Source organism: Rhipicephalus microplus, unplaced genomic scaffold (assembly GCF_043290135.1).
Source record: "Rhipicephalus microplus isolate Deutch F79 unplaced genomic scaffold, USDA_Rmic scaffold_24, whole genome shotgun sequence".
Taxonomy (NCBI): domain Eukaryota; kingdom Metazoa; phylum Arthropoda; class Arachnida; order Ixodida; family Ixodidae; genus Rhipicephalus; species Rhipicephalus microplus.
Genome location: NW_027464597.1, coordinates 324916 through 348334, shown reverse-complemented (window position 1 = coordinate 348334; position 23419 = coordinate 324916). Strand labels below are relative to the sequence as shown.

The 23419-nt window shown below is 38.8% G+C and overlaps 1 protein-coding gene across 1 annotated transcript; it reads right to left on the bottom strand.

Moving 5' to 3' along the window:
• Positions 1 to 21451: 21451 nt before the first annotated feature.
• LOC142786460 (uncharacterized) lies at positions 21452 to 23172 on the bottom strand. Its single transcript, XM_075884165.1, has 3 exons — positions 23004 to 23172; positions 22288 to 22410; positions 21452 to 21729 (listed from the first exon to the last, which is right to left on the bottom strand). Exons 1-3 carry the CDS (start codon positions 23098 to 23100, stop codon positions 21602 to 21604), a joined length of 348 nt encoding a protein of 115 aa, XP_075740280.1. The 5' UTR covers positions 23101 to 23172; the 3' UTR covers positions 21452 to 21601.
• Positions 23173 to 23419: the final 247 nt, after the last annotated feature.

Below are 23419 nucleotides of genomic sequence, written 5' to 3'. Positions count from 1 at the left end.
GTGATGAAATCTCTGATATGTATTGTCTTTGAAGTTTTCGTTCCTTTTGAAAGCGCACAGACGAACAGATTTTAAGCACCCAAAAACAACGTCAAGAGACGTTCGTTTCGGATGTGCATATCCGCGATGAAGCAGTTCATTGTTACTTTTGTGCCAGGTGGGTAACTCTAACAAGCTATAATATGATAGTCAGCGCTTGCGTTGTAGTCTTCTGTGCTTGTGTTTTGTCATTATGCGATCAAATCTATGTTTTGTATTCTCTTTTGCAGTTTTCCTTCATTTTGAAAGCGCACAGACGAACAGATATTAAGCACCCAAAAACAACGTCACAAGATGTTCGTTTCAGATATGCCAATCCGCTACAAAGGAGTTTTTTGTTACTTTTGTGCAAGCTGGGAAATTCTAACAAGCTCTAATTTGTTAGTCAGCGCTCGCGTAGAGTTCTTCTCTGCTTGTAATTCTTCCTAATGCGATCAAATCTACGTTTTGTATTGCCTTTTGTAGTTTTCCTTCATTTTGAATGTGCACAGACGAACAGATTTTAAGCACCCAAATACAATGTCACAAGACGATCGTTTCGGATGTGCCAAACCGCTACGAAGCAGTTTTTTGTTAATTTTGTGCTAGCTGAGAATTCTAACAAGCAATAATTTGTTAGTCAGCGCTCGCGTAGTTGTCGTCTCTCCTCGTGTCTCATCCTTATGCGATGAAATCTCTGTTTTGTATTGTCTTTTGAAGTTTTCCTTCCTTTTGAAAGCGCACAGACGAACACATTTTAAGCACCCAAAAACAACGTACCAGATGTTCGTTTCAGACATGCCAATCCGCTACGAAGCAGTTTTTTCTTAATTTTGTGCTAGCTGGCAAATTCAAAACAAGGTATAATTTATTAGTAATTGCTCGCGTAGTTGTCTTCTGTGCTTGTGTTTTGTCGTTATGCAATCAAGTTTATGTTTTGTATTGTCTTTTGAAGTTTTCCTTTATTTTGAAAGTGCACAGACGAACAGATTCTAGGCACCCAAAAAAAACGTCACAAGATGTTCGGTTTGGTTATGCCAATCCACTACGAAGCAGTTTTTTGTTACTTTTGTGCTGGCTGGCAATTCTAACAAGCTATTATTTGTTAGTCAGCGCTCGCATAGTTGTCTTCTGTGCTTGCGTTTCATCCTTATGTGATGAAATCTCTGATATGTATTGTCTTTCAAGTTTTAGTTCCTTTTGAAAGCGCACAGACGAACAGATTTTAAGCACCCAAAAACAACGTCAAGAGACGTTCGTTTCGGATGTGCATATCCGCGATGAAGCAGTTCATTGTTACTATTGTGCCAGGTGGGTAACTCTAACAAGCTATATTATGTTAGTCAGCGCTTGCGTTGTAGTCTTCTGTGCTTGTGTTTTGTCATTATGCGATCAAATCTATCTTTTGTATTGTCTTTTAAAGTTTTACTTCATTTTGAAAGTGCACAGATCAACAGATTATAAGCACCCAAAAACAACGTCAGAAGACGTTCGTTTCGGATGTGCATATCCGCTACGAAGCTGTTTTTTGTTACTTTTGTGCTAGCTGGGTAATTCTAACAAGCTATATATATAGTCTGCGCTTGCGTTGTTGTCTTCTGTGCTTGTGTTTCGTCCTTATGCGACGAAATCTATGTTTTGTATTCTCTTTTGAAGTTTTCTTTCATTTTGAAAGCGCACAGACGAACGGATTTTAAGCACCCAAAAACAACGTCACAAGATGTTCGTTTCGGATGTGCCCAATCCGCTACGAAGCAGTTTTTTGTTACTTTAGTGCTAGCTGGGTAATTCTAACAAGCTCTAATTTGTTAGTCAGCGCTCGCGTAGTGGTCTTTTCTGCTCGATTCTCATCCTTATGCAATCAAATCTATCTTTTGTGTTGTCTTTTAAAGTTTTCCTTCATTATGAAAGTGCACAGATCAACAGAATATAAGCACCCAAAAACAACGTCAGAAGACGTTCGCTTTGCACGTGCATATCTGATACGAAGCAAATTTTTGTTACGTTTGTCTTAGCTAGGTAATTCTAACAAGGAATTATTTGTTAGTCAGTGCTCGCATAGTTGTCTTCTGTGCTTGCGTTTCGTCCTTATGCGATCAAATCTCTGTTTTGTATTGTCTTTTGAAGTTTCTCCTCCTTTTGAAAGCGCATAGACGAACAGATATTAAGCACCCAAAAACAACATCACAAGACGTTCGTTTCGGATGTGCCAATCCGCTACGAAGCAGTTTTTTGTTACTTTTGTGCTACCTCGGTAATTATAACAAGCTATAATTTGTTAGTCAGCGCTCGCGTAGTTGTCTTCACTGCTCGTGTCTCGTCCTTATGCGATCAAATCTATCTTTTGTATCGTCTTTTGAAGTTTTCTTCATTTTGAAAGTGCACAGACGAACAGATATTAAGCACCCTAAAACAACGTCACAAGATGTTCGTTTCGGATGTGCCAATCCGCTACGAAGCAGTTTTTTGTTACTTATGTGCTAGCTGGGTAATTCTAACAAGCTATATATATAGTCAGCGCTTGCGTTGTTGTCTTCTGTGCTTGTGTTTCGTCCTTATGCGATGAAATCTATGTTTTGTATTCCCTTTTGAAGTTTTCTTTCATTTTGAAAGCGCACAGACGAACGGATTTTAAGCACCCAGAAACAACGTCACAAGATGTTCGTTTCGTATGTGCCCAATCCGCTACAAAGCAGTTTTTTGTTACTTTAGTGCTAGCTGGGTAATTCTATTAAGCTATATGTTGTTAGTCAGCGCTCGCGTAGTGGTCTTCTCGACTCGTGTCTCCTCCTTATGCGATCAAATCTATCTTTTGTATTGTCTTTTAAAGTTTTCTTTCATTTTGAAAGTGCACAGGCGAACAGATTTTAGGCACCCAAAAACAACGGCACAAGACGTTCGTTTCGGATGTGCATATCCGCTACGAAGCGGTTTTTTGTTACTTTTGTGCTAGCTCGGTAATTCTAACAAGCTATAATTTGTTAGTCAGCGCTCGCGTAGTTGTCTTCACTGCTCGTGTCTCGTCCTTATGCGATCAAATCTATGTTTTGTATTGTCTTTTGAAGTTTTCTTCATTTTGAAAGTGCACAGACGAACAGATATTGAGCACCCTAAAACAACGTCACAAGACGTTCGTTTTGGATGTGCCAATCCGATACGAAGCAGTTTTTTGTTACTCTTGTGCTAGCTGGGAAATGCTAACAAGCAATATTTTGTTAGCCAGCGCTTGCGTTGTTGTCTTCTGTGCTTGCGTTTTGGTCATTATGCAATGAAATCTATGTTTTGTATTCTCTTTTGCAGTTTTTCTTCATTTTGAAATCGCACAGACGAACAGATTTAAAGCACCCAAAAACAACGTCACAAGACATTTGTTTCGATTATGCCATTCCACTACAAAGCAGTTTTTTGTTACTTTTATGCTAACTAGGTAATTCTAACAAGCTATAATTTATTAGTCAGTGCCCGCGTAGCTGTCTTCTGTGCTTGTGTTTTGTCATTATGCGATCAAATCTATGTTTTGTACTGTCTTTTGAAGTTTTTCTTCATTTTGAAAGTGCACAGACGAACAGATTTCAAGCACCCAAAAACAACGTCACAATACGTTCTTTTCGGATGTGCCAATCTGCTACGAAGCAGTTTTTTGTTACTTTTGAGCTAGCTGGGTAATTATAACAAGCTAGAATTTGATAGTCAGCGCTTGCGTTGTTGTCTTCTGTGCTTGAGTTTGGTCTTTATACGATCAAATATTGTTTTGTATTCTATTTTGAAGTTTTCCTTCGTTTTGAAAGCGCACCGACGAATAGATTTTAAGCACCCAAAAACAACGTCACAAGACGTTTGTTTTGGTTATGCCATTCTACTACAAAGCAAATATTTGTTAATTTTGTCCTAGCTGGGTAATTCTAACAAGCTATAATTTGATAATTACCGCTTGCATTGTTGTATTCTGTGCTTGTGTTTCGTCCATATTCGATCAAATCTATGTTTCATATTGCCTTTTGAAGTTTTCCTTCATTTTGAAAGCGCACAGACGAACAGACTTTAAGTACCCAAAAACAACGTCACAAAATGTTCGTTTCAGATGTGCCAATCCGATACGAAGCAGTTTTTTGTTACTCTTGGGCTAGCTGGTAATTCTAACAAGCTATAATTTGTTAGTCAGCGCTCGCGTAGTTGTCTTCTGTGCTTGTGTTTTGTCCTTATGCGATGAAATCTATGCTTTGCATTGTCTTGTGAAGTTTTCCTTCATTTTGAAAGTGCACAGACGAAGAGATTTTCTGCACCCAAAATCAACGTCACAACACGTTCGTTTGGTTATGCCAATCCTCTACGAAGCAGTTTTTTGTTACTTTTGGGCTAGCTGGTAATTCTAACAAGCTATAATTTGTTAGCCAGCGCTCGCGTAGTTTTCTCCTCTGCTTGTGCTTCGTCCTTGTGCAATGAAATCTATGTGTTGTATTGTTTTTTGAAGTTTTCTTTGATTTTGAAAGCGCACAGACGAACAGATTTTAAGCACGTAAAAACAACGTCCAAAGACGTTCGTTTCGTTTATGCCAATCCACTACGAAGCAGATTTTGTTACTTTTGTGCTAGCTGGGTAATTCTAACAATCTATATTTTGTTAGTCAGCGCTCGCGTAGTTCTTCTGTGGTTGTGTTTTGTCCTTATGCGATGAAATCTATGTTTTGCATTGTCTTTTGAAGTTTTTCTTCATTTTAAAAATGCACTGACGAAAAGATTTTCTGCACCCAAAAACAACGTCAGAAGACGTTCATTTCGGTTATGCTAATCTACTATAAAGCAGTTTTTTGTTACTTTTGTGCTAGATGGGAAATTTTAACAAGCTATAATTTTTTAGTAAGCGCTTGCGTAGCTGTTTTCTGTGCTTGTGGTTTGTCCTTATGGGATCGATTCTATGTTTTGTATTGTTTTTTGAAGTTTTCCTTCTTTTTGAAAGTGGACAGACGAACAGATTTGAAGCACCCAAAAACAACGGCACAAGACGTTCGTTTCGGATGTGCCGATCCGCTAGGAAGCAGTTTTTTGTTACTTTTGTGCTAGCCGGGTAATATATACCAAGCTATCCTTTGTTAGTCAGCGCTCGCGTATTTGTCTTCTCTGTTCGTGTCTCATCCTTATGCGATCAAATCTATGTTTTGTATTGTCTTTTAAAGTTTTCCTTCATATTGAAAGTGCACAGACCAACAGATTGTAAGCACCCAAAAACAACGTCAGAAGACGTTCGTTTCGGATGTGCATATCCGCTACGAAGCCGTTTATTGTTACTTTTGTGCTAGCTGGGTAATTATAACAATCACTAATTTATTAGTGAGTGCTGGCGTAGTTGTTTTCAGTGCTTGTGTTTTGTCGTTATGCGATCAAATCTATGTTTTGAATTGTCTTTTGAAGTTTATCCTTCATTTTGAAAGTGCACAAACGAACAGATTTTAGGCACCCAAAAACAACGTCACAAGACGTTCGTTTCGGTTATGCCAATCCACTACGAAGCAGTTTTTTGTTACTTTTGTGCTAGCTGGGTAATTCTAACAAGCTATAATTTGATAGTCAGCGCTCTTGTAGTTGTCTTCTCTGCTTGTGTTTCGTCCTTATGCGATCAAATCTATGGTTTGTATTGTCTTTTGAAGTTTACCTCCAATTTGAAAGCGCACAGACGAACAGATTTTAAGCACCCAAAAAGAACGTGACAAGAAGTTCGTTTCCGATATGCCAATCCGCTACGAAGCAGTTTTTTGTTACTTTTGTGCTAGCTGGGTAACTCTAACAAGCTATAATTTGATAGTCAGCGCTCGCGTAGTTGTCTTCTCTGTTCGTGTCTCATCCTTATGCGATCAAATCTATCTTTTGTATTGTCTTTTAAAGTTTTCCGTCATATTGAAAGTCCACAGACTAAAAGGTTATAAGCACCCAAAAACAACGTCAGAAGACGCTCGTTTCGAACGTGCATATCTGCTACGAAGCAGACTTTTGTTACTTTTGTCCTAGCTGGGTAATTCTAACAAGCTATAAATTGATAGTCACCGTTTGCGGCGTTGTCTTCTTTGCTTGTGTTTCGTCATAATCGATCAAATGTATGTTTTGTATTCTCCCTTGCAGTTTTCCTTCATTTTGAAAGTGCACAGAAGAGCACATTTTAAGAACCCGAAAACAACGTCACAACACGTTCGTTAAATATCTGCCAATCCGCTACGAAGCAGTTTTTTGTTACTTTTGTGCTAGCTGGGTAATTCTAACAAGCTATAATTTGTTAGCCAGAGCTCGCGTAGTAGTCTTCTCTGCTTGTGTTCCGTATTTATGCGATCAAATCTATGTTTTGTATTGTATTTTGCAGTTTTCCTTCATTTTAAAAGCGCACAGACGAACATACTTTAAGCACCCAAAAACAACGTCACAAGATGTTCGTTTCAGAAATGCAATCCACTATAAAGGAGTTTTTTGTTACTTTTGTGCTAGCTGGGAAATTCTGACAAGCTATAATTTGTTAGTCAGCGCTCGCTTAGAGTTCTTCTCTGCTTGTGTTTCGTCTTAATGCGATGAAATCTACGTTTTGTATTGCCTTTTGTAGTTTTCCTTCTTTTTGAAAGTGCACCGACGAACAGATTTTAAGCACCCAAATACAATGTCACAAGACGTTCGTTTCGGATGTGCAAAACCGCTACGAAGCAGTTTATTGTTACTTTTTTGCCAGCTGAGTAACTCTAACAAGCTATAATTTGATAATCAGCGCTTGTGTTGTTGTCTTCTGTGCTTGTGTTTCGTCATTATGCGATCAAATCTATGTTTTGTATTCTCTTTTGCAGTTTTTCTTCATTTTGAAAGTGCACAGACGAACATAATTTAGGCACCCAAAAACAACGTGACAAGACGTTCGTTTCGGTTATGCCAATCCACTACGAACCAGTTTTTTGTTACTTTTGTGCCAGCTGGGTAATTCTAACAAGCTATAATGTGTTAATCAGCGCTTGCATAGTTGTCTTCTGTGCTTGTCTTTTGCCCTTATGTGATGAAATCTATGTTTTGCATTGTTTTTCGAAGTTTTCCTTCTTTTTGAAAGCGCACAGAAGATCAGATTTTAGGTATCCAAAAACAACGTCACAAGACGTTCGTTTCGTATGTGCCAATCCAATACGAAGCAGTTTTTTGTTACTCTTGTGCTAGCTGGGAAGTGCTAACAAGCAATAATTTGTTAGTCAGCGCTCGCGTAGATGTCTTCACTGCTCGTGTCTCGTCTTAATGCGATCAAATCTACGTTTTGTATTGCTTTTTGTTGTTTTCCTTCATTTTGAAAGTGCACAGACGAACAGATTTTAAGCACCCAAATACAATGTCACAAGACGTTCGTTTCGGATGTGCAAAACCGCTACGAAGCAGTTTATTGTTACTTTTGTGCCAGCTGGGTAACTCTAACAAGCTATAATTTGATAATCAGCGCTTGTGTTGTTGTCTTCTGTGCTTGTGTTTCGTCATTATGCGATCAAATTTATGTTTTGTATTCTCTTTTGCAGTTTTTCTTCATTTTGAAAGTGCACAGACGAACATATTTTAGGCACATAAAAACAACGTGACAAGGCATTCGTTTCGGTTGTGCCATTCCACTACAAAGCAGTTTTTTGTTACTTTTGCGCTAGCTGGGTAATTATAACAAGCTATATTTTTTTAGTCAGCGCTCGCGTAGTTGTCTTCTCTGCTCGTTTCTCATCTTTATGCGATCAACTCTATCTTTTGTATTGTCTTTTGAAGTTTCCTTCATTATGGAAGTGCACAGACCAACAGATTATAAGCACCCAAAAACAACGTCACAAGACGTTCGTTTCGTATGTGCCAATCCAATACGAAGCAGTTATTAGTTACTCTTGTGCTAGCTGGGAAGTGCTAACAAGCAATAATTTGTTAGTCAGCGCTCGCGTAGTTGTCATCACTGCTCGTGTCTCGTCCTTATGCGATCAAATCTCTGTTTTGTATTGTCTTTTGAAGTTTTTCCTCCTTGAAAGCGCACAGACGAACAAATTTTAAGCACCCAAAAACAACGTCACAAGACGTTCGTTTCAGATGTGCCAAATCGCTGCGAAGCAGTTTTTTGTTATTTTTGTGCTAGCTGAGAATTCTAACAAGCAATAATTTGTTAGTCAGTGCTCACATAGTTGTCTTCTGTGCTTGCGTTTCGTCTTTATGCGATCAAATCTCTGTTTTGTATTGTCTTTTGAAGCTTCTCCTCCTTTTGAAAGCGCACAGACGAACAGATATTAAGCACCCAAAAAACGTCACAAGATGTTCGTTTCGGATGTGCCAATCCGGTACGAAGCAGTTTTTTGTTACTTTTGTGCTAGCTGGGTAATCCTAACAAGCTATATATTGTTAGTCAGCGCTCGCGTAGTGGTCTTTTCTGCTCGTGTCTCATCCTTATGCGATCAAATCTATATTTTGTATTGTCTTTTAAGGTTTTCCTTCATTTTGAAAGTGCACAGATCAACAGATTATAAGCACCCAAAAATAACGTCAGAAGACGTTCGTTTCGGATGTGCATATCCGCTACGAAGCTGTTTTTTGTTACTTTTGTGCTAGCTGGGTAATTCTAACAAGCTATATATATAGTCAGCGCTTACGTTGTTGTCTTCTGTGCTTGTGTTTCGTCCTTATGCGATGAAATCTATGTTTTGTATTCTCTTTTGCAGTTTTCCTTCATTTTGAAAGCGCACAGACCAACGGATTTTAGGCACCCTAAAACATCGTGACAAGACATTCGTTTCCTATATGCCAATTCGCTACGAAGCAGTTTTTTGTTACTTTTGTGCTAGCTGGGTAATTCTAACAAGCTATAATTTTTTAGTCAGCGCTCGCGTAGTTGTCTTCTCTGCTCGTTTGTCATCTTTATTCGATCAAATCTATCTTTTGTATTGTCTTTTAAAGTTTTCCTTCATTATGAAAGTGCACAGACTAACAGGTTATAAGCACCCCAAAACAACGTCAGAAGACGCTCGTTTCGAACGTGCATATCTGCTACGAAGCAGACTTTTGTTACTTTTGTCCTAGCTGGGTAATTCTAACAAGCTCTAATTTGATAGTCACCGCTTGCATTGTTGTATTCTGTGCTTGTGTTTCGTGCTTACGCGATCAAATATTGTTTTGTATTCTATTTTGAAGTTTTCCTTCATTTTGAAAGCGCAAAGATGAACAAATTTTAGGCACCCAAAAACAACGTCACTAGACGTTCGTTTCCGATATGCCAATCCGCTAAGAAGCAGTTTTTTGTTACATTTGTGCTAGCTCGGTAATTTTAACAAGCTATAATTTGTTATTCAGCGCTCGCGTAGTTGTCTTCACTGCTTGTGTTTCGTCATTATGCGATCAAATCTATGTTTTGTATTGACTTTTGAAGTTTTCTTCATTTTGAAAGTGCACAGACGAACAGATAATAAGAACCCAAAAACAACGTCACAAGATGTTCGTTTCGGATGTGCAATCCGCTACGAAGCAGTTTTTTGTTACTTTTGTACTAGCTGGATCATTCTAACAAGCTATAATTTGTTAGTCAGCGCTCGCGTAGTGGTCTTCTCTGCTCGTGTCTCATCTTTATGCGATCAAATCTATATTTTGTATTGTCTTTTAAACTTTTCCTTCATTTTGAAAGTGCACAGATCAACAGATTATAAGCACCCAAAAACAACGTCAGAAGACGTTCGTTTCGGATGTGCATATCCGCTACGAAGCTGTTTTTTGTTACTTTTGTGCTAGCTGGGTAATTCTAACAAGCTATAATTTATTAGTCAGTGCTCGCATAGTTGTCTTCTGTGCTTGTGTTTTGTCCTTATGCGATCAATTCTATGTTTTGTATTGTCTTTTGAAGTTTTCCTTCATTTTGAAAGTGCACAGACGAACAGATTTCAGGCACCCAAAAACCACATTACAAGACGTTCCTTTCGGTTATGCCATTCCACTACAAAGCAGTTTTTTGTTACTTTTAAGCTAGATGGGAAATTCTAACAAGCAATAATTTGTTAGTCAGCGCTCGCGTAGTTGTCTTCTCTGCTCGTGTCTCATCCTTAAGCGATCAGATCTATGTTTTGTATTGTCTTTTGAAGTTTTCCTTCATTTTGAAAGTGCACAGAAGAACACATTTTAGGAACCCGAAAACAACGTCACAAGACGTTCGTTAAATATGTGCAAATCCGAAACGAAGCAGTTTTTTGTTACTTTTGTGCTAGCTGGGTAATTCTAACAAGCAATAATTTGTTAGTCAGCGCTCGCGTAGTTGTCTTCACTACTCGTGTCTCGTCCTTATGCGATCAAATCTATGTTTTGTATTGTTTTTGCAGTTTTTTTCATTTTAAAAGCGCACAGACGAACAGATTTTCAGCACCCAAAAACAACGTCACAAGATGTTCGTTTCAGATATGCTTATCCGCTACAAAGGAGTTTTTTGTTACTTTTGTGCTAGCTGGGAAATTCTAACAAGCTCTAATTTGTTAGTCAGCACTCGCGTAGAGTTCTTCTCTGCTTGTGTTTCGTCCTAATGCGATCAAATCCACGTTTTGTATTGCCTTTTGTAGTTTTCCTTCATTTTGAAAGTGCACCGACGAACAGATATTAAGCACCCATAAACAACGTCGCAAGACGTTCGTTTCGGATGTGCCAATCCGCTACAAAGCAGTTTTTTGTTACTTTTGTGCTAACTAGGTAATCCTAACTAGCTATAATTTATTAGTCAGTGCTCGCGTAGTGTTCTTCTGTGCTTGTGTTTTGTCCTTATGCGATCAAATCTATGTTTTGTATTGTCTTTTGAAGTTTTCCTTCATTTTCAATGTGCACAGACGAACAGATTTTAGGCACCAAAAAACAACGTCACAAGACGTTCCTTTCGGATGTGCCAATGCGATACGAAGCAGTTTTTTGTTACTCTTGTGCTAGCTGGGAAATGACACAAGCAATAATTTGTTAGTCAGCGCTCGCGTAGTTGTCTGCTCGTGTCTCATCTTTATGCGATCAAATTTATGTTTTGTAAGGTCTTTTAAAGTTTTCCTTCATCATGAAAGTGCAGAGACTAACAGATTATAAGCACCCAAAAACAACGTCAGAAGGCGTTCGTTTGGGACGTGCATATCTGCTGGGAAGCAAATTTTTGTTACGTTTGTCTTATCAGGGTGATTCAAACAAGCAATAATTTGTTAGTCAGCGCTCGCATAGTTGTCTTCTGTGCTTGCGTTTCGTCCTTATGCGATCAAATCTCTGTTTTGTATTGTCTTTTGAAGTTTTTCCTCCTTTTGAAAGCGCACATACGAACAGATTTTAAGCACCCAAAAACAACGTCACAAGACGTTCGTTTCAGATGTGCCAAACCGCTGCGAAGCAGTTTTTTGTTATTTTTGTGCTAGCTGAGAATTCTACCAAGCAATAATTTGTTAGTCAGCGCTCTTGTAGTTGTCTTCTCTGCTTGTGTTTCGTCATTATGCGATCAAATCTATGTTTTGTATTGTCTTTTGAAGTTTACCTTCATTTTGAAAGCGCAAAGACCAACAGATTTTAGGCACCCAAAAACATCGTGACAAGACGTTCGTTTCCTATATGCCAATCCACTACGAAGCAGTTTTTTGTTACTTTTGTGCTAGCTGGGTAATTCTAACAATCTATAATTTGTTAGTTATCGCTCGCGTAGTTGTCTTCTGTGGTTGTGTTTTGTCCCTATGCGATGAAATCTATGTTTTGTATTGTCTTTTGAAGTTTTTCTTCATTTTAAAAATGCACAGACGAACAGATTTTCAGCACCCAAAATTAACGTCACAAGACGTTCGTTTCGGTTATGCCAATCCACTATGAAGAAGTTTTTTGTTACTTTTGTGCTAGCTGGGTAATTCTAATAAGCTATAATGTGTTAGTCAGCGCTCGCGTAGTTGTCGTCTGTGCTTGTGTTTTGTCCTTATGCGATGAAATCTATGTTTTGCATTGTTTTTTGAAGTTTTCCTTTTTTTTTGTAAGCGCACAGAAGATCAGATTTTAGGTACCCAAAAACAAAGTCACAAGACGTTCGTTTGGTTATGCCAATCCACTACGAAGCAGTTTTTTGTTACTTTTGGGCTAGCTGGTAATTCTAACAAGCTCTAATTTGTTAGTCAGCGCTCGCGTAGTTGTCTTCTGTGCTTGTGTTTTGTCCTTATGCGATCAAATCTATGTTTTGTATTGTTTTTTGAAGTTTTCCTTCTTTTTGAAAGTGAACAGACGAACAGATTTGAAGCACCCAAAAACAACGGCACAAGACGTTCGTTTCGGATGTGCCGATCCGCTAGGAAGCAGTTTTTTGTTACTTTTGTGCTAGCCGGGTAATATATACCAAGCTATAATTTGTTAGTCAGCGCTCGCGTAGTTGTCTTCTGTGCTTGTGTTTCGTCGTTATGCGATCAAATATATGTTTTGTATCCTCTTTTCAAGTTTTCCTTCATTTTGAAAGCGCACAGAAGAACAGATTTTAAGCACCCAAAAACAACGTCACAAGACGTTCGTTTTGGTTATGCTTATACACTACGAAGCAGTTTTTTGTTACTTTTGTGCTAGCTGAGAAATTCTAACAAGCTATTTTATGTTAGTCAGCGCTTGCGCAGTTTTCTTCTCTGCTCGTGTTTCGTCGTTATGCGATGAAATCTATGTTTTGTATTGTCTTTTGAAGTTTTTCTTCATTTTAAAAATGCACAGACGAACAGATTTTCTGCACCCAAAAACAACGTCACAAGACGTTCGTTTTGGTTATGCTAATCCACTATAAAGCAGTTTTTCGTTACTTTTGTGCTAGCTGGGAAATTTTAACAAGCTTTAATTTGTTAGTCAGCGCTTGCGTAGTTGTCTTCTGTGCTTGTGGTTTGTCCTTATGCGATCGAATCTATGTTTTCTATTGTTTTTTGAAGTTTTCCTTCTTTTTGAAAGCGCACAGACAAACAGATTTAACCATGCAAAAAAAAAAAACGTCACGAGACGTTCGTTTGCGATATGCCAATCCGCTACGAAGCAGTTTTTTGTTAGTTTTGTGCTGGCAGCATAATTCTAACAAGCTCTAATTTGTTAGTCAGCACTCGCGTAGTTTTCTTATCTGCTTGTGTTTCGTCCTTATGCAATGAATTCTATGTTTTGTATTGTCTTTTGAAGTTTTCCTTCAGTTTTAAAGCGCACAGACGAACAGATTTTCAGCACCCAAAATTAACGTCACAAGACGTTCGTTTCGGTTATGCCAATCCACTATGAAGAAGTTTTTTGTTACTTTTGTGCTAGCTGGGTAATTCTAATAAGCTATAATGTGTTAGTCAGCGCTCGCGTAAATGTCGTCTGTGCTTGTGTTTTGTCCTTATGCGATGAAATCTATGTTTTGCATTGTTTTTTGAAGTTTTCCTATTTTTTGTAAGCGCACAGAAGATCAGATTTTAGGTACCCAAAAACAAAGTCACAAGACGTTCGTTTGGTTATGCCAATCCACTACGAAGCAGTTTTTTGTTACTTTTGGGCTAGCTGGTAATTCTAACAAGCTCTAATTTGTTAGTCAGCGCTCGCGTAGTTGTCTTCTGTGCTTGTGTTTTGTCCTTATGCGATCAAATCTATGTTTTGTATATTCTCTTGAAGTTTTCCTTCATTTTGAAAGTGCACAGACGAACATATTTGAAGCACCCAAAAACAACGGCACAAGACGTTCGTTTCGGATGTGCCGATAAGCTACGAAGCAGTTTTTTCTTACTTTTGTGCTAGCTGGGTAATTCTAACAAGCTATATTTTGTAAGTCAGTGCTCGCGTAGTTGTCTTTTGGGCTTGTGTTTCGTCCCTATGCGATCAAACGATTGTTTTGTATGGTGTTTTGAAGTTTTCCTTCATTTTAAAAGCGCACAGATGAACAGATTTTAAGCACCCAAAAACAACGTAACAAGACGTTCGCTTCGGATATGCCAATCCGCTACGAATCAGTTTTTTGTTACTTTTGTACTAGCTGGGTAATTCTAACAAGCTATAATTTGTTAGTCAGCGCTCCCGTAGTTGTCTTCTCTGCTCGTTTTCGTCGTTATGCGATAAAATCTATGTTTTGTAATGTCTCTTGAAGTTTTCCTTCATTTTGAAAGCGCACAGACGAACAGATTTAAGCACCCCAAAAGAATCTCACAAGACGTTCGTTTGCGATATGCCAATCCGCTACGAAGCAGTTTTTTGTTACTTTTGTGCTAGCTGGGTAATTCTAACAAGCTATAATTTGTTAGTCAGCGCTCGCGTAGTTTTCTTCTCTGCTTGAGCTTCGTCCTTATGCTATCAAATCTATGTTTTGTATTGTCTTTTGAAGTTTTCCTTCATTTTGAAAGTGCACAGAACAGATTTTAAGCACCCCGAAACAACGTCGCAAGACGTTCGTTTCGGATATACCAATCCGCTGCGAAGCCGTTTTTTGTTACTTTTGTGCTAGCTGGATAATTCTAACAAGCTATAATTTGTTACTCAGCGCTCGCGTAGTTGTCTTCTCTGCTCGTGTCTCATCCTTATGCGATCATATCTATGTTTTGTATTGTGTTTTGAAGTTTTGCTTCGTTTTGAAAGTGCACAGACAAACAGATTTTAAGCACCCAAAAAACAACGTCACAAGACGTTCGTTTCGCATGTGTTAATCCACTACGAAGCAGTTTTTTGTTACTTTTGTGCTATCTGGGTAATTCTAACAAGCTATAATTTGTTAGTCAGCGCTCGCGCAGTTGTCTTCTCTGCTCGTGTCTCATCCTTATGCGATCAAATTAATGTTTTGTATTGTCTTTTGAAGTTTTGCTTCGTTTTGAAAGTGCACAGACAAACAGATTTTAAGCACCCAAAAACAACGTCACAAGACGTTCGTTTCGGATGTGCCAATCCAATACAAAGCAGTGTTTTGTTACTTTTGTACTAGCTGGGTAATTCTAACAAGCTATTATTTGTTAGTCAGCGCTCGCGTAGTTTTCTTCTCTGCTTGTGCTTCGTCCTTATGCTATCAAATCTATGTTTTGTATTGTCTTTTGAAGTTTTCCTTCATTTTGAATGTGCACAGAACAGATTTTAAGCACCCCAAAACAACGTCACAAGACGTTCGTTTCGGATGTGCCAATCCAATACAAAGCAGTTTTTTGTTACTCTTGTGCTAGCTGGATAATTCTAACAAGCTATAATTTGTTAGTCAGCGCTCGCGTAGTTGTCTTCTCTGCTCGTGTCTCACCCTTATGCGATCATATCTATGTTTTGTATTGTCTTTTGAAGTTTTGCTTCGTTTTGAAAGTGCACAGACAAACTATGTTTTGTGTTGTCTTTTGAAGTTTTGCTTCGTTTTGAAAGTGCACAGACAAACAGATTTTAAGCACCCAAAAAACAACGTCACAAAACGTTCGTTTCGCATGTGCCAATCCGCTACGAAGCAGTTTTTTGTTACTTTTGTGCTATCTGGGTAATTCTAACGAGCTATAATTTGTTAGTCAGCGCTCGCGCAGTTGTCTTCTCTGCTCGTGTCTCATCCTTATGCGATCAAATTAATGTTTTGTATTGTCTTTTGAAGTTTTGCTTCGTTTTGAAAGTGCACAGACAAACAGATTTTAAGCACCCAAAAACAACGTCACAAGACGTTCGTTTCGGATATGCCAATCCGCTACGAAGCAGTTTTTTGTTACTTTTGTGCTAGCTGGGTAATTCTAACAAGCTATAATTTGTTAGTCAGCGCTCGCGTAGTTTTCTTCTCTGCTTGAGCTTCGTCCTTATGCTATCAAATCTATGTTTTGTATTGTCTTTTGAAGTTTTCCTTCATTTTGAAAGTGCACAGAACAGATTTTAAGCACCCCAAAACAACGTCGCAAGACGTTCCTTTCGGATATACCAATCCGCTGCGAAGCCGTTTTTTGTTACTTTTGTGCTAGCTGGATGCTATAATTTGTTACTCAGCGCTCGCGTAGTTGTCTTCTCTGCTCGTGTCTCATCCTTATGCGATCATATCTATGTTTTGTATTGTCTTTTGAAGTTTTGCTTCGTTTTGAAAGTGCACAGACAAACAGATTTTAAGCACCCAAAAAACAACGTCACAAGACGTTCGTTTCGCATGTGTTAATCCACTACGAAGCAGTTTTTTGTTACTTTTGTGCTATCTGGGTAATTCTAACAAGCTATAATTTGTTAGTCAGCGCTCGCGCAGTTGTCTTCTCTGCTCGTGTCTCATCCTTATGCGATCAAATTAATGTTTTGTATTGTCTTTTGAAGTTTTTCTTCATTTTAAAAGCGCACAGACGAACAGATTTTAAGCGCCCAAAAACAACGTCACAAGACGTTCGTTTCGGTTATGCCTATCCGCTACGAAGCAGTTTTTTGTTACTTTTGTACTATCTGGGTAATTCTAACAAGCTATAATTTGTTAGTCAGCGCTCGCGTAGTTTTCTTCTCTGCTTGTGCTTCGTCCTTATGCTATCAAATCTATGTTTTGTATTGTCTTTTGAAGTTTTCCGTCATTTTGAAAGTGCACAGAACAGATTTTAAGCACCCCAAAACAACGTCACAAGACGTTCGTTTCGGATATGCCAATGCGCTACGAAGCAGTTTTTTGTTACTTTTGTGCTATCTGGGTAATTCTAACAAGCTCTATTTTGTTAGTCAGTGCTCGCGTAGTTGTCTTCTCTGCTCGTGTCTCATCCTTATGCGATCACGTCTACGTTTTGTGTTGTCCTTTGAAGTTCTCCTTCATTTTGAAAGTGCACAGAAGAACAGGGGCCGAATTCACAAAGCTTTCTCTTTGACTACGCATTTTCTTAGCCAAAAAGTCTCTTATCTGGAGGGATTACTATAGCGCGGGTATGAATTTAACTTATTCGGCACTTAAGAGGGCAAGGAGGACAGACGATAGCCGATGAAACGACAAGGAAAGAAAGAAGTGTGTGCCGATAATATCAAGGTAGCACGCAAAGCGTCTAGCATCGAGAGTATACGATGATAGCCAATGATTTGCTGCATCTAAGTTTCAGTTCTGCGAGCGTCTGCTACAGCGCTTACGGGATGCCACGTACGTTGTAATAGACGTTTTGGTGGGCTGTGCAAAGCCAAGCACTCGCCTTTAATCAACGACTCTAGCTAAAAAAATAATTGCTCGATGGCCTCAAGCCACCGAGCAATCCATGCACTATCTCGCCAAGTACACGTAAACAACACTCCAGGTGCACCACATAAATGAAACCACACATAAATCGATGCATGCAATGTTCGAAAATGTGCCTCGAATGCCTTCCCCTATTTAACGCGACCAGTTACCTTACATTTCATTGAAGCTGCGCTGCTACTCAACTAATTCGGTGCAATCTAGCACGGTATAGTGGTGAATTTAGGAGTGTTTTGTACCTATAGTCAAAGGTAGCCTTTGTTACAATATTCTTAATACAAGACACATGAGCGACTTTGGTGCCTGCAGACGAATTGTGCGGAAATAGATAACAGCAGTAATCAAGTGAAATTGTGAGCGCAATTTCGCAGCTTCCTTGCACCGCAGCATTTTTATAAAGCCGGAACGCGAGAACGTGCATACGCTTACGCTTATATATATGTCTACGTAAAATGAGGGAGACTCGTCAGGAGTTGTCTCAGTGCTAATGCTTTTCACAAAACACGGTGCAAATATTTCGTCCAGCGTTGTTTGAGTGCGCAAACAAAGCAAGGGACGTGTATATGAGTCTTGAGGTTGAGAGACGTTATCACACGTGCGAAAAGGATGAAAAGAGAGAGAGAGAGAGACTCTCGCTTCGGCCTCGCGAAAGCTTGAAATTGATAGATAAAAAAGACAATTTTCTGGCCCAGCAGACGTCAGGGAAAGTCTCCGCAAAGCAGCGTCAGATGCTCGGAGAGCATAAAAAAGTGGAGTTCGCGTTATATGGGAGTGACAGCCACTCAGAAAGCGAGATGAAGTGTGACTGTCCTTAGATCTGAGAATCAATGCTAAATGGAAGAGTTGAGTTAATGAGCCAAAATTTTCCTAAATAACGATAATGGAAGTAAACTGAGCATTCATCTAGTGAAAGTGACACTAGTGACAGTGAACTCATAATAGTTGATTAGCGTTGTCACAGGCCGATATATATATTTTATTTTCTTATTTATGTTTGGCAATCTATGAGAAGGTAGCCTACGTTAGAGCCGGCTATCCCAACGTCATGACAGTAATGTACAAGAATAAAAAGTTCATGATTATACAGTCACACGTGGCGGTTTCTATCTGCTAGTAACCTTGGGCAAACGCATTCTAACAATTTTTTCTATTTTTGACAAAGTTTCACCGGACGTTTTTGCATTTGGCTTCATTTGAAGGAATGACGATATATCAGCAATAGGGAGAATGCAAGCACTGCTGCAGTGGACGAGCGATTACAGCGCTCAACTAAAATCTAGGAGGTACTTGGTTCGATTCGCAGAATCACTGAGCACTTTTTTTTTCAAGAGGTTGCCCGGCCTGACATTATGCGTGGTGGCGGGTACTAGTTTTTTGAGAAGTAGGCTTTCGCACTTGCTTCTTTCACTCCCCTTTTGACCCAAAAGCGCTGTACTGTGCTCCTTCAAAAATTAAGCAATTCAGGGTTCATAATTTTCTCCTCCATCCTCTCTTATCGCAAAAGTGTCAAGTGCTGAAATACCAATATCATACCTGGTATATTACTTTTCACGTGTATGGATATTCCACAAGCAATCAGTCTTCACGGTCTTTTGAAGAAAATCTACACATGCAGTGAGCTAACTGCTTGCAGCCAAGTTGACTGCCTTTGTAGGGACACGCTTTCGTGCTAATTTCGTGGGCATCATCACGTGCAGCAAGACCAAAGAGCACGGACAGTTAGAGCTGACGCAAACAGAGTTATTAGTTCGTGTCTTCTCTCCCGCTATTTGTCATGCTGCACGCTTCAGTGTAATGTCACTGTCAATGGTTAAAATGAACTATAGCAGTTAATCGAGTTCTGCTGAGAGGGTCCCCTGTTGTCCAGAATGGAACAGGACAATGGCAATTTGATTTGTGTGATAAAGAGATACCCTGCTTTTGATTACTAGAATAAATTTCTAAACTGAAGTTTATTTTTATTAACAACAGTTCCAGTGCAGATGAAAGGTGCATGGACAAAATTCGTGTATTCAGCTTGACTAGGTTTGTGACCTTAATTGTAATTGCGAACCGGTATCACAGTATGCAAAAATATCACACACATATACAACCACGGGTGATAGCTTGCTTATTCTGATTAAAATTGAAAGGTTGAAATCGACATATTCAACCAACGCAATGTGTACGAGATATGCCATGTAGAGTAGCTATGCTCGAAACTAATCTTCGCAGGTTCGTTCCATTTTACCCAATTTCTTGCCCATGACTGTAGGTTGGGAAATGAAACTTCTTCGAACACACATATTCTGTGTAAGGTTACATTTATTTTTATGCAGTACAAAACAAATTGAAATGTATAATGGCTCAAAAGAGAAATAACTAGAAACAAATTCAGCCAAATCATTACCAAACTTACTCACCAATGATAAACGAATTCTCATTTAAAAGATACATACATACATACATACATACATACATACATACATACATACATACATACATACATACATACATACATACATACATACATACATACATACATACATACATACATACATACATACATACATGTACACACACACACTTATACATATGTACACCCATACATACATACATACACACACTCAGGTGTAAATATTAAAATGAATGGCTATAAAACAACAATTCTAATACACTCATTTCGAATATACTACAGAAAGTAACTTACGAGAGAAATCCACCGGCACTGTTATGTCTGAACACGGTGTTTCTCGAACCATCTCGCAAAAGCTTGATGCATAGTTTTCCGCTGCTGCCCAGTGACAAGCAGTATTTTTAAAAAACACAAGAATAAAGCCCTTGACAATATCTTGCTAAGAAAAGGGCTGTGCATCAACATTTTGTACATGTCTGCAATATCACTCTGTTTATTTACATAGCTTGGCTCATTCACAACCTACTAACAAAGCATGTTAGGACACTTGGGCTGAAAGTTGGCACCGCGCGAGTAAATTCTAGACAATACATGAATCATACAATTATAAGCTACTAAGCTCCTTGGTGCAAACAGTGTTTATATTGACAGCTATAAGTGCCATTTCGTTTCCCCAAAACACTTCTCAAAAGTAGAATCAACTTTATTTAGCTAAAAGTTTCTATTCTGGCGCGTCGTGGTGGCTCAACGGTGGAAGTGACTCTTTCGGCCAAGAAAACAAAGACCAATTATTTTTGCAGTTCGTGAATTCACCCCATAATAACATTGAGGCAGCTGGTAGGAGTGCTTTTGGAGAGAGAAAACCACCACATTCCCACCAATTGTGGCCTTGCGTAGCTACTTCACTTGGACAAAAATGATGAAAAACACTCCTCAAGAAGACTTCAAAGTTTGCACATCAACACAGTTCCGATACAGCTGTCTATTAGTCTGCTTGAAAAATATTGAGTTTACTGGTGGGCAAAGACTGTACACTATGTGAGGTGATACTCCAGTGCACTGCATGTATGTCTTGCTGCTGGCCTCAACTGTGATGTTGCTCAGCACATATGTGTAAAATAACAATAATACTATGCCACTGCAAAGTAATTAAGTAATTATGTGTCATTTGCATGAAACAGGGACCAATATAAAAGAACATAACAACATTCGCCTTCACAAAGTTCAAAAAATGTAAATAAATTTCCACAGAGTTTTCACAGTTCATCTGAGGATAGTAATATTGGTTGTAAACACAATCTTACTTCCACTAACAAACTATTATAAGATGTCAGATTCAATATTAGAGTATACCAGCACTTTTGTAGGGCTAAATAATTGTATAGGCACCTAGAAAAACACAAGTGAATGCATGCTATAGCTACATATAAAAATAAACACTTTTATTTCTAGTCTGAGTAGAGCTGCATAGATGATAAGTCACTTGCATTACATTATGAACAATCCTATCCGAGCAAAGTATACATTTAAAAAGTTACACTTACACAGTAGATAAGTAGACTGTTGAAGGACGGATAGGCAGTGGGATAATACCCAAGCACTAAAATCTACTGTTAAGATATACTAGGAGTAGTGATGATCCTCTTCCTTCCAAATAAAATAATTCACATAGATTCACTTCCCAGAGCTTATACACTCATGGCATCATTGGTGCTATACAAATGAGTGTACACTGAAGGATTACATCGACTAAGTACATGATTACTGAATCCATGGATTTACTTCTTGCACTACAAAGAATGCAAACACAGTTACCATTGGCGACCATAGATGCTGTGATTTCTGGCATGTAAATGTAGAGGCACGCAGGCACTTACACACATGTTAAAAACTTCAGCTCAAAAATATTTGCCCACTAACACTACAGCAGCCTTTAACTTAGTGTCATAGTTTGGTATCTTCCATGCAAAATTTAATTAATTTCGAATGCAAGCAAATGAACTGCTGAATAATGCACTGCTAAGAAGTTAAGCAGCAGCTGCTCCTGACATCACAATGTGCTCTTTCTACTGTAGTAAACTTTGAGCAGGAGAACAGTCACTGGCAGTCCCTTTAAACTTGTTGGTCTTCTGTGCTCTGTTCTTGATACACTGTTCATGACCGTGGAGCACCGAACCCCTTGTTACTGCTGGAACTTAGAAAAGTACAGATCATTGTTACAACCATGCTACATGCAAGAGTGTATAGTTGTCAATCATGTGCTCATATTTACAGATATTGTATTTTCAGAAGCCAATGACAAGCCTCAACACACACACACACACACACACAAACAGTGAAGACTGAAAATATATTTAATATGATACAAGAGCAAAACTACAATGTTATAGATGAAGACATGAAACTTCTGACAGGCATAAAAAGCCAATAGAGTTTCTTCTACTTCGACTTTACACTAAATGCGAGAAGTAGACCACAAATAACTTCAATAAGAAACACAAGTTAGACTGCATTACAACACAACAGCCAATGTTCATAATTTTAAGGCTGTATAACATAACCAGCTCACCATACCACATATAGGAGCAAATGGGCAGTCTAGAAGACACAAAGAACTTGTGGATTATGAGTGTGCTTGTGGCTGACATCTGTTATTCTAAATGAAGAAAACCTTTCAAAATTGCACTTCATCAGGGGAAATAATCATACGCAACAAACACAACGGGCTCCTACAGGTGCCACCAACACTCACCATTATTGTTGATACCAGTGCCTTGCCGGATGGATATGCTGCGTCCTGCACAGAACACCAAAGGAGCGCTCCATGACTTGGATTGCGTGTGTGCTAGCTGCATCGCTCTGCTGCTGAAATAGGCTAGCCACAGACAGAGAAATGAGAAGCCATGGCTTTGAAACACACTGAACGTCACCTTTAGAGATCAACAATGCATACTTAGGTCAGGTACAATTTGTAGAAAAATATATATCACTATGCAATCGTGGTGAACATGTTCGGCTGAAACACAAGCAACAGCACTGAGAGAGAAAAAGCTACATTAGGTAAAAGATGCAGTTACTGGCCCTATGTCATCTGAGGCTTCTTCAATAGGTCTTTCTCCTTGCAAGTTGTGAACAGCCAGGCAATTTTCACCCACTTGCTATTTCCTTCCAGAGCACTTGATCCACAGAGGGAGTCACAAGCTCGAGAGCTCAATAAGGAATCAAAGTATTTGTGCTCGTTTCAAAGCACAAGCTTTTGAGTCTCAGATTATTGGAGTTTCATTCATAAGCTGCAGGCTTTCAGCTTTCAAGATTCTCAATTATCTTGCAATTTAGTTCTATAAATGTTGAATAAGAATTATGTGTAAGAATATTACAGGTATCCACTGAAAGCAACCATGCTTGGGTTTTCAATTTGTGCACAGTAAGTGGTGTTCACGTAATCGTTTGTATTAAATAAAAACTAACCTTGCAGCCAGACGTTAGGCAGTTTTGTGCCCTCGAAGCTCCCAAGCAGATTGCAGTCCTTCCAGATGAGGCTGCCATGCATGCTTCCACGCCACATCCGCTGAATGATAACAGTCCCAGCAGTGACATAGGCTTGCACAGTTAGGGAGAACGTGTCCTTCCTATTTTTGTACAGTTCTCCAAGTAATGATGAGGATTGATGTGCCAGAATGTGCAACCGATGGATCACAGGACCTTAACAAACCAATCTCTGCGATCTGTGAAGAGCCATAAACGAGATATTTAATTAAAAACAATCATTAAAAGCACTCACTTCTAATACTTAATTGAGGAAGCTATCACTTCGTCAAAGTGACCAAAATCTGCTATATTCACTTTAAAATAAACTGAAGCCTCATGTAAAATTTACGTACCGC